Genomic DNA, 12,231 nt, shown 5'->3' on the forward strand with positions numbered 1-12,231 from the left:
TTTCCTGGAACCCTACCCACACCTTTGTAAAGATTCCCCTCCTTAAATGCTTACGTGAGTGCCACGTTTCCTGACCGACAGTGACTGAAGCCAGATTTCATGACTGCACCTTCCATCGCGAAAACAACCCCTCCTCCCCTCAACCCCTGACTGATGGCCCACCTGCCCTGCCCCAGCATCACCTGGTGAGTCTCGGGGCTGCGGCCATTCTGGTTCACACCCTCGAGGTTCAAGGCTTTCACAGCTGCCTGAATTTTCTGGGAATAATTCAGGAAGGCACCTTTTCTCAGTAGGGTGTTGGAATGTTTGCTTTGCCATTTTTTGATGGCTCTGAAGTGGCGGAGAGCTTTTTCGGGATCTGCTCTAGATAAAACTTCATGGAGATGCTTCGATTTCATTATCACCTAAACAGACAGACCACACAGGCAAAAACAAAGAGACGAGGGCATAACATAAGGGCCATGTCATATAACTTCACAGGATGGAGGCGACCTGTGTGGAGCCCCTTGGGGGGCTGAGCACCCGCTGCCAACCAGGGCCCTCACTCTGTGCCAGCCAGACTTGGGGTCTGAGGTCACAGGGGAGGGACACTCGGCACACTCGGAGTCCCTCCAGAACACGGGGATTTCTGGGAAGAAAGGAGGAGGGGACAGGCGCCAGGAGCCCAACTTGAATTCGACCACCTGCTTCATAACCTTGGACAGCCATGTCAGTTTCAGTTTCCCAATCTGGAAAGTGGGGTGACTGCTCAGCCCACGGTGACCATCACTCTTGGGGCAGCAAGGTGTGGTATGAAAACCACGGGCTTGTGTGTCAGAGGGCCTGGCTGCAGACACAAGCCCTGCCACTCGCCAGCTCATCACTGAAACTCTGACACTCGGTTGCCTCGGCTGTAAAACGGGCAGAGGGGCACCTGTGTGCCCAGGCTGCAGGGAGGAGGCAGACAGACAGTAGCCATGGCGTGCTCTGGTTTAGGCCAGCACACGGCAAACGCCCCACGTGGTGCTGTTGTTCTAGAAGCCTCTACCACCTCACGTGATGAAGTACAGAGGAACTCTGAAAATGTCAGGTGTTCCAAGGCATCGCCTGATGCTTTTAAACTCTTCCCACTCTAGTTTTCAGCAGCCACTCTGACCGGGCAGCAAGGCTCAGAGCGGGAGGCCCACTGCATGGCCTCCGTCACCCCCCACCCCGTGCCCCCTGCCCCTGAAGGCACCGGGGGCCGGCACACTACCTCATAGTTGCTGGCGAGGAAGGGGAACTGCTTGGGCTGCAGGAACTGTGTCTTGGGGATGTCCAGGCCGTCCTCCCCGTATAGGAACTGCACCACGCTGCCGTCGCTGTCCCGGACTGTCAGGTCGTACTGGACGACCAGCCCTTCCAGGTGCTTGATGATGCACCTGGACAGAGACCATCGGCTCAGCGCCCACCGGGCTCACCACCGCCCAGGGCAGCCTCTGATGGGTCGGGTGGAAGGCAGAGGGAGGAAGGGGGACAGCTGTTCTGCAGCCAGGCATGCGCCCAGGACAGGCCGGCTCCTGTGCCCCAGGCTCTGAGCTACAGCACCTGGCGGCCAGGGACTGCAGCCGCAAGTCTCGGGAGGCTGGCTGCCCCTGTTCCCATCTCCAGCCCCAGCTGCCTGCCCTGTCGCTCCCCAGCACGGCAGAGCTCCCGGGACCCCGTGTCCTCAGATCCACAAGGCAGGCAATGCAGCGGGGCCGTCTCCCCATCCAATGGTTCTCTAACGCCATCAGTCCAGAGACTGTCAGGGACAAAGGGGATATAAGGAACTAAATGCTGATGTGACAGCCCTAACCGGGTGCCTTTTTTCCTCAGTGCTGCCAGTGGTTGGCTGCCTCCCTCAACCTCCCCTCTCTGCCACCCTGGTGCTGGCCTTAGCTTACTTCCCCGGCCACCCTGCCTTACTTGGTTTCTCCTCCTGCCGCCCTAAGAGGGGGGTTCCTAGGAGCCTCTGTTCCCCTGAGCTCCAAGGACAGAGTCCGGCACTATCTTCTCGGCACGCAGCCCAGGGCCTGGCAAGGCTGGAGCTGAGCACCCACGTCCCCTTTGCTGAAGATGCTGACCTGTCAGTCACCTCTCAGCGCTGATGCTCTCAGCAATGGCCCTGGAGGCTGCATCTCCAGGCCTCTCCCGAGCTTCAGGCCCCATCCTTGAAACATGTCCCCTTGAGTATCCTGCTGCTGCCCCCTCACGCCAGCAACTCTCTCTCTCCCCTGCGCAGTGTCTTGCTTTCTGTCTCCCAGGCCACTGCGCTGCCACTCGGGCCTGGAGAGTCAGCTGGGTCTGACGCCTCCTGCCTCTATTCATTTCAGCCGGCTGCCCCGCGTCTTCGCCACACTGGCTTCTTCCTTTGCGTTGCCACCCGCGGGAGGCAGCCTTCCAACCTACAGCCCCTCCCATTGAGAGAAGGCACTCGCCCTCTCCACCGTGAACCTCCACTGGCGGACGGGTCCTGCAGACCTCCGTGCCCTTTGCCCAGCGGCTGCTGCTCTCCGTTCCAGCCAGGATCCCAGACACCCTCCTCCTTCCTGCCCTGCATTCAAAGGGTCTCACGCATAGATGCCCCCACCCCTGGACTTATTTGATCACTTGTTTCCTAGCTTTTTCTATACTCCACAGGCATCCCTGAATGATTTAAGAGGATGTAGGTGGGGCGTAACCCCTGCTTACGGGAGGATCTGGCCTTGTAATCCACGCCAGATGTGGCAACATCAGGGCTCCCCAGCCCAGACCTGCTTATCTAATCTCCTCTCTGGGAGGAAAGGGAAAAAGTACCTGCTCTGACTGGCCTGTCTGGGCAGGTGGGAGGTTGAAGCTTAAAACTGAGCCCGGCCTGGCTCCGAGCGCTAGACTCACAGGGCCTGGAATCCTCTCTGCCCTGTCCCAACCGCAGAGCCCTCCCAGGGGGAAAGACCAGCTCGTCAGCACCCAAGACCTTCCCCCAGGAAAAGGCATACCCGCTGATACATGGGCCCTTCCTATAAACCTCTGAGCTCACCTGCTACCAGCTCTCCAGAAGGGGAAGAATCTCTGCTATTTTCTGTCTTGGGCTACCCATGGACATTTTTTTCTAAAAGCTTTTTTCATTCAAAGGGGTTTTAAGTGAATTGTCAATGAAAATGTGGAAAAAATGACAGAGGTGAATGCACCTGTGACATGGGTGCCTCCTAAAGGCGGCAGAGCAGGGGCTTTTACCTTTGGAGGTAGCCAGAGCGGCTGGTCTTCACAGCAGTGTCCACCAGACCCTCTCGCCCGGCCATGCAGTGGAAGAAGAACTCCTGTGGGAGAAGCAGGACCCGGGTCCCAGGGGTGGCAGTGAGGACAGTGTGCTTCCTGAAGGGCGCTCGAGCCAATGTCCCCAGCAACTGTGATGGCTCCCATGGGCCCTGGGACTTCTGCCCTCCCCTGGGGCTGCCTCTGTCTCATCCTGCCCGAGAGCAGAGGGACAAGAGGAGCGGAAGTGCCAACTCCCATTCCCAGGAGTCCGTCCTCCGTGCCGTGTCCCACACCCCAGGCCCACCCCACTTTCCAAACAGAAATGGCACTGGTGCCTCATCATGTAGTATTTTCCAAACTTCCACAACGAGAAATGTGTTTATAACAGTTATCAGCCAATACGTACCTACATACACACACGTGCGAGTAAACATACATGACTCGAGCTAAAACTTCGTGAAACGACCCCATCCCTCACTCTGATGCTTTCTTTACTGCCCTACTCTGCTTCATTACATGAAGTCAGTCACTATTACAATCATTTCACGATTCACTAAAGGCTCGCAACCAGAGTTTAGAACTCTCTGGTCTAAGTCAGCTCCCCACACCCTTTGCCAGAGGCCATGGATGACCACTGCAGAGTCTGTGTGGGACCGAGGGAGGAGCCCTGGGAGCAGCCTTGACACAAAGGGTCGGTCCTGTTCACAAACTGGACTTAGCTGTCTGACCACAAGAGGCATCCTTGCAGAGAAGCACTAGGTCAGGGAACAGGAGGTACTAACAGTCAAAAAGCCATTTCTGACTAGTGGGAGGAGAAAACCCTTCTCTAAGGGGAGAGTTCTGCTGTTAACCAAGGGAAAACTAGACATTTGCTACAACTGATCAATTTTCCCAGAGTCAAGGAGGAGCCGTGGGAGGTTGTCTTAGGGGAGCTTTGTGAAATAAATCTGTGATGCTCCTTTTGGCAACAGAAGGGGTGTCCCCTCCCCCAGCTACCCTTTCCCCAGCTGCAGGAGAGAACCGGTTGAGAAAGGGCACACAGCAGGGGGAGGCGGAGCTGGGAGAGAGCTGGTTCACCTCCTCATCCGTCAGCAGTCCTTCCTGAGCACCGAGGGGCCAGGCACCGCGCTGGGCTCTGCTGTTACGAAGGTGAACACGACACGGTAGCATCCTTACGGTCTTCACAGGCCCCGAGTCAGGTGGGTAAGCAGGGATGACTTGGCACTTATTACCTGACTGTCTTTGCTTAAAGCTGTTGGTGAAGGTCCCAGCACTCCTACTACTGAGCCCAGACACGAGGAGAAGAGCCAAAAGGAGAAACCAAAATACATACAGGGGGCTTGATGCCGGTGAGGAATCTGCCAGTGACGAAGCCACCAGCCCTGGGGGTGAACTCATAAGGCTCGAAGCAGGGCAGTGACTTGCCAGATGCCATCAGTGGGGGTCTCCGACCTTCCAATTCAATCTGGCCCAGCAGGCATGAGATCTGGGAGAAAGAAAACCCAAAGGGAACTGAAGACCTACACTCACGTTAAATGGTGCTCTGTCCCAGGGGAAGACAGAAGGCCTGCTCTTCAAGAAAAACTGCATGGAAACTGAGTTCCTGAAGGCCCAAGCACTGCAATGAGGAGTAGCTCCCGCTCACCGCAACTAGAGAAAGCCCACATGAAGCAACGAAGACCCACTGCAGCCAAGGAATAAAATAAAATGTTAAAAAAAAAAAAAGAAGAAAGGAAAAAGAAACCTCTAAGACAATGTCTATAATGTAATACTAAATGAAAAAAGCAGATCCCACAAAATTTTGGCATCTCAGCTAAGATTATATATACACACACACAATGTTTATATATAACATGAATATGTATAATAATGCAGTACCTAAGTTTACAACATATATCTGTATGATACACATCAATATCTAGATATTCATCTCTGTATCTGGCTCCTCTACTGATTTCTATATGCTTTTGTATTCTTCAGTACATTTTATACGTAACATGGATCCTCTTAAAAATTGAAACAGAGAGAAGAATCAAGATGGCGGAGTAGGAGGACATGCGCTCACTCCCTCTTGCAAGACCACCAGAATTACAACTAACTGCTGAACAACCATCGACAGAAAGACACTGGAACTCACCAAAAAAACCACCCCACATCCAGAGACAAAGGAGAAGCCGCAATGAGACGGTAGGAGGGGCGCAATCGCCTTAAAATCAAATCCCATAAATGCTGGGTGGGTGACTCACAAGCTGGAGAACAGTTATACCGCAGAAGTCCTGAGGGTTCTGAGCCCCACATCAGGCTTCCCAACCTGGCAGTCCAGCAACGGGAGGAGGAATCCCCAGAGAATCAGACTTTGAAAGCCAGCAGGATTTGATTGCAGGATCTCCACAGGACTGGGGGAAACGGAGACTCCACTCTTGGAGGGCACACAAAAAAGTGTGCTCACCAGGACCCAGGGGGAAGGAGCAGTGACCCCATAGGAGACTGAACCAGACCTACCTGCTGGTGTTGGAGGGTTGCCTGCAGAGGTGGGGGGCAGCTGTGGCTCACCGAGGAGACAGGGGCACTAGCAGCAGAGGTTCTGAGCAGTGCTCATTGGCGTGAGCCCTTCCAGAGTCCACCATTAGCTCCACCAAAGAGCCTGTAAGCGCCAAGGCTGGGTCGCCTCAGGCCAAACGACCACCAGGGTGGGAACACAGCCCCACCCATTGGCAGACAAGCAGATTAAAGTTTTACTGAGCTCCACCCACTCAGCCCAACCCACCATCAGTCCTTCCCATCAGGAAGCACCCACGAGCCTCCTAGACAGCTTCCTCCACAAGAGGGCAGACAGCAGAATCAAGCAGTATCAGCACTATTTCATCTTGTGGAACTGAAAATCATAGCCACAGAAAGACAGAGAAAATGAAAAGGCAAAAGACTTTGTACCAGATGAAGGGACAAGATAAAACACCAGAAAAACAACTAAATGAAGAGGAGATAGGCACTCTTCCGGAAAAAGAATTCAGAATAATGATGGTGAAGATGATCCAGGACTTTGAAAAACGATTGGATGCAAAGATCGAAAAGTTGCAAGAAAAGTTTACCAAAGACCTAGAAGAATTAAAGAACAAACAAACGGACATGCAACACAATAACTGAAATGCAAAATACACTGGAAGGAACCAACAGCAGATTAACTAAGACAGAAGGACGAATAAGTGACCTGGAAGACAGAATGGTGATAATCACTGATGTGGAAAAGAATAAAGAAAAAAGAATGAAAAGAACTGAAGACAGCCTAAGATACATCTGGGACAATGTTAAATGCACCAACATTCGCGTTATAGGAGTCCCAGAAGGAGAAGAGAGAGAGAAAGGACCTGAGAAAATACTGGAAGAGATTATAGTGGAAAACTTCCCTAACATGGGAAAGGAAATAGCTACCCAAGTCCAGGAAGCGCAGAGAGTCCCAGGCAGGATAAACTCAAGGAGAAACATGCCAAGACACATAGTAGTCAAATTGACAAAAAACAGAGACAGAGAAAAGTTATTAAAAGCAACAAGGGAAAAACGACAAATAACATACAAAGGAACTTCCATCAGGTTAACAGCTGATTTCTCAGCAGAAACTCTACAGGCCAGAAGGGAGGGGCACGATATATTTAAAGTGATGAAAGGGAAGAACCTAAACCAAGAATACTCTACCCAGCAAGGATCTCATTCAGATTCGAGGGAGAAATGGAAAGCTTTACAGGCAAGCAACAGCTAAGAGAATTCAGCACCACCAAACCAGCCTTACAATAAATGCTCAAGGAACTTCTCTAAGCGGGAAACATAAGAGAAGAAAAGGACCTACAAAAACAAACCCAAAACAATTAAGAAAATGGTAATAGGAACATACATATTGATAATCACCTTGAGTGTAAATGGACTAAATGCACCAACCAAAAGACACAGACTGGCTGAATGGATACAAAAACAAGACCCATATATATGCTGTCTACAAGACACCCACTTCAGACCTAGGGACACATACAGACTGAAAGTGAGGGGATGGAAAAAGATATTCCATGCAAATGGAAATCAAAAGAAAGCTGGAGTAGTGATACTCATATCAGAAAAAATAGACTTTAAAATAAAAAATGTTACAAGAGACAAGAAAGGACACTACATAAAGATTGAGGGATCAATCCAAAAAGAAGAGATAACAATTATAAATATATATGCACCCAATATAGGAGCACCTCAATACATAAGGCAAATGCTAACAGCTATGAAAGAGGAAATCGAAAGGAACACGATCGTAGTGGGGGACTTTAACACCCCACTTACACCAATGGACAGATCATCCACACAGAAAATTAATAAGGAAACACAAGCTTTGAATGACACAATAAATCAGCTGGATTTAATAGATATCGATAGGACATTACATCCAAAAACAGCAGATTACACGTTCTTCTCAAGTGCACATGGGACGTTCTCCAGGATAGATCACATTTTGGGTCATAAATCAAGCCTTGGTAAATTCAAGAAAATTGAAATTGTGTCAAGCATCTTTTCTGACCACAATGCTATGAGTTTAGAAATCAATTACAGGAAAAAAACTGTAAAAAACACAAACACATGGAGACTAAACAATACGCTACTAAATAACCAACAGATCACTGAAGAAATCAGAGGAAATCAAAAAATACCTAGAGACAAATGACAATGAAAACACAACGATCCAAAACCTATGGGATGCAGCAAAGGCAGTTCTAAGAGGGAAGTTTATAGTGATACAATCCTACCTCAAGAAACAAGAAACATCCCAATAAACAATCTCACCTTACACCTAAAGAAACTAGAGAAAGAAGAGCAAACAAAACCTCAAGTTAGTAGATGGAGAGAAATCATAAAGATCAGAGCAGAAATAAATGAAATAGAGACAAAGAAAACAATAGCAAAAATCAATAAAACTAAAAGCAGGTTCTTTGAGAAGATAAATAAAATCGATAAACCTCTAGCAAGACTCATCAAGAAAAAAGAGGGAGAGGACTCAAATCAATAAAATTAGAAATGAAACAGGAGACGTTACAATGGACACCACAGAAATAAAAAGCACCAGAAGAGATTACTACAAGCAACTATATGCCAATAAAATGGACACCCTGGATGAAATGGACACATTCTTAGAAAAGTATAACCTTCCAAGACTGAATCAGGAAGAAACAGAAAATATGAACAGACCAATCACGAGTAATGAAATTGAAACTGTGATTAAAAATCTCCCAACAAACAAAAGTCCAGGACCAGATGGATTCACAGGTGAATTTTATCAAACATTTTGAGAAGAGCTAACACCCATCCTTCTCAAACTCTTCCAAAATATTGCAGAGGAAGGAACACTCCCAAACTCATTTTATGAAGCCACCATCACCCTGATACCAAAACCAGACAAAGATACTACAAAAAAAGAAAACTACAGACCAATATCACTGAGGAATTTAGATGCAAAAATCCTCAACAAAATACTAGCCAACAGAATCCAACAACACATTCAAAGGATCATACACCATGATCAAGTGGGGTTTATGCCTGGAATGCAAAGATTCTTCAATATACGCAAATCAATCCATGTGATACACCACATTAACAAACTGAAGGATAAAAACCATGTGATCATCTCAATAGATGCAGAAAAAGCTTTTGACAAAATTCAACACCCATTTATGATAAAAACTCTCCAGAAGGTGGGCATAGAGGGAACCTACCTCAACATAATAAAGGCCATATATGACAAACGCACAGCAAACATCATTCTCAATGGTGAAAAACTGCAAGCATTCCCTCTAAGATCAGCAACAAGACAAGGATGTCCACGCTCGCCACTACTATTCAACATAGTTTTGGAAGTCCTTGCCACAGCAATCAGAGAAGAAAAAGAAATAAAAGGAATCCAAATTGGAAAAGAAGTAAAATTGTCACTGTTTGCAGAAGACATGATACTATACATAGAAAATCCTCAAGATGCCACCAGAAAACTACTCAAGCTAATCAATGAATTTGGTAAAGTTGCAGGATACAAAAGTAACACACAGAAATCTCTTGCATTTCTATACACCAACAATGAAAAGATCAGAAAGAGAAATTAAGGAAACAATCCCATTCACCATTGCAACAAAGAGAATAAAATACCTAGGAATAAACCTAACCAAGGAGGTAAAAGACCTGTACTCAGAAAACCATAAGGCACTAAAGAAAGAAATCAAAGAAGACACAAACAGATGCAGGGACATACCATGTTCTGGGATTGGAAGAATCAACATTGTGAAAATGACTATACTACCCAAAGCAATTTACAGATTCAATGCAATCCCCATCAAATTACCAATGGCGTTTTTCACAGAACTAGAATAAGTAATTTTACGATTTGTATGGAAACACAAAAGACCCCGAATAGCCAAAGCAATCTTGAGAAGGAAAGACGGAGTTGGGGGAATCAGGCTTCCCGACTTCAGGCTACACTATAAGGCTACAGTGATCAAGACAGTATGGTACTGGCACAAAAACAGAAGTATAGATCAATGGAACAGGATAGAAAGCCCAGAGATAAACTATGGTCAATTAATCTATGACAAAGGAGGCAAGGATATACAATGGAGAAAAGGCAGCCTCTTCAATAAGTGGTGCTGGGAAAACTGGACAGCTACATGGAAAAGAATGAAATTAGAACACTTCCTAACACCATACACAAAAATAAACTCAAAATGGATAAAAGAGCTAAGTGTGAGGCCAGACACTATAAAACTCCTGGAGGAAAACATAGGAAGAACAATCTTCGACATAAATAACAGGAAGATCTTTTTTAATCCACCCCCTAGAATTATGGAAATAAAAACAAAAATAAGTAAGTGGGACCTAATGAAACTTCAAAGCTTCTGCACAGCAAAGGAAACTATAAGCAAGACGAAAAGACAACCCTCAGAATGGGAAAAAATATTTGCAAATGAATCAACAGACAAAGGATTAATCTCCAAAATATATAAACAGTTCATGCAGCTCAATACCAAAAAAACAAACAACCCAATCAAAAAATGGGCAGAAGACCTAAACAGGCATTTCTCCAAAGAAGACATACAGATGGCCAAGAAGCACATGAAAAGCTGCTCAACATCACTAATTATTAGAGAAATGCAAATCAAAACTACAATGAGGTATCACCTCACACCAATTAGAATGGGCATCATCAGAAAATCTACAAACAGTAAATGCTGGAGAGGGTGTGGAGAAAAAGGAACGCTGTTGCATTGCTGGTAGGAATGTAAATTGATACAGCCACTATGGAGAACAGTATGGAGGTTCCTTGTAAAACTAAAAATAGAACTACCATATGCACCAGCAATCCCACTACTGGGCATATACCCAGAGAACACCATAATTCAAAAAGACACATGCACTCCAATGTTCACTGCAGCACTATTTACAACAGCCAGGACATGGAAGCAACCTAAATGTCCATCAACAGATGAATGGATAAAGATGTGGTACATACATACAATGGAATATTACTCAGCTGTAAAAAGCAATGAAACTGGGACATTTTTAGAGACATGGATGGACCTAGAGACTGTCATACAGAGTGAAGTGAGTCAGAAAGAGAAAAACAAATATTGTATATTAACACATATATGTGGACTACAGAAAAATGGTACAAATCAACTGGTTTGCAAGGCAGAAATAGAGACACAGATGTAGAGAACAAACATATGGACACCAAGTGGGGAAAGCGGGGAGGGTTCGGGGGGGAGGGGACGAATTGGGAGACTGGGATACCAAATTGTACACTCTAAATATATGCAGTTTATTGTAAAAAGTAAAAAAATAAAAAGTTAGAAAAAAAAAAAAGGAAACAAGTCTGAAAAGTGCCTCCTGTAACCATCCCGCCCTCCTGCAAACCAGCCAGCCCGCCTTCGCTCACACCTGCATGGTGTTCACAGTTGAACCCTTGGCTCCAGACTGCACCATCATTTGCAAGTTGTTCTCTGGGAACTGTCTGTGCAGGCCAAAGGGCATGCACGCCTGTGGATAGAACACACACAGCGGTCAGTGACTCAGCCCCTGGGGAATCCTAGGTTCCGAAGGTAAATCCAGGATGCGGAAGCCAACTCAGACTGTTTATCTAGAGAGACGTGCCGGACTCTAGGTGAGATAAGGAGAAGTCTCATCAGGCATCAATCCTCCAGCTAGGAGCCCTAGAGAGAAGTCTAAAGGAGGGCCCCGGGCACTGCACTCTTCTGACACCTCTGCCAGCAAGCTGGAAAGGAGATGCAGAGGGGACAGCATCTCCAATTCCTGATTCTGAAAAGCAGCTGGTTAAAAATGAAACCTAAGGCAGTATCCTTAGGAACTTGCCCAGCAGATCATGGCCTGGCTCTGGCCAGCAGCAATGATGACCAAAGTTCATGTCATATTTCACATTTCCCAACATGCTACCCAAGCACCAAGCAGGATCCTCCCCTTGGCTCCTGGGCCAGTGGAAGTGGGCCAAGCCCCCAAGTGGACTGGGGAGATGCTGGGGGTTCGGGGGTGGGGGAAGCTCTCCGTCCATCTAAGCCTCTGCCTAGGGTTGCAGAGACCCAGCCCCACACAGGAGAGGCAGAGTGAATGGGAAGAGATGGAGGAACAAGAAATAATCCTGAGATGCTCCTGAGAGGACACCCCATCCACAGTATCCCCCGTCAGCCTTGGAAGCTGAGCCTCCTGCTTCTCACGCAGTGCTGGAAGGTTCCTCTCAACCACAGCTCTCAAGGACGGAACTGTACCAATGAGGTCTGCATTCTTGGCAGCTGAGGGGATGCTGACAGCCAGTCAGAGGACTCCATGAACAAACACTGACTTCTGCTGGGCGCTGGCCGCGCCTCCCCTTCTCCTCCTCGGTGGGGCCTCAAGGCCCAAGAGGCAGGGTGAGGGCCAGGTGGGCTCCTTCACGCTGTAGGACTGGAAGCCCCAGCTCTGGGGCGAGAA

General features: G+C 47.7%; 1 protein-coding gene across 3 annotated transcripts in view; it reads right to left on the reverse strand.

The window, feature by feature from the left end:
• POLR1A (RNA polymerase I subunit A) overlaps positions 1-12,231 on the reverse strand; it is an 85,027-nt gene that overhangs the window by 16,227 nt on the left and 56,569 nt on the right. For all 3 annotated transcript variants that reach the window (XM_057742059.1, XM_057742058.1, XM_057742057.1), the window contains exons 19-23: positions 11,188-11,286; positions 4,571-4,723; positions 3,217-3,299; positions 1,235-1,400; positions 183-404 (exon numbers count right to left, since the gene is read on the reverse strand). In XM_057742059.1, the coding sequence (XP_057598042.1) occupies positions 183-404; positions 1,235-1,400; positions 3,217-3,299; positions 4,571-4,723; positions 11,188-11,286 (723 nt within the window). The remainder of the gene's footprint in view (positions 1-182; positions 405-1,234; positions 1,401-3,216; positions 3,300-4,570; positions 4,724-11,187; positions 11,287-12,231) is intronic.

Source organism: Hippopotamus amphibius, chromosome 7, assembly GCF_030028045.1.
Source record: "Hippopotamus amphibius kiboko isolate mHipAmp2 chromosome 7, mHipAmp2.hap2, whole genome shotgun sequence".
Taxonomy (NCBI): domain Eukaryota; kingdom Metazoa; phylum Chordata; class Mammalia; order Artiodactyla; family Hippopotamidae; genus Hippopotamus; species Hippopotamus amphibius.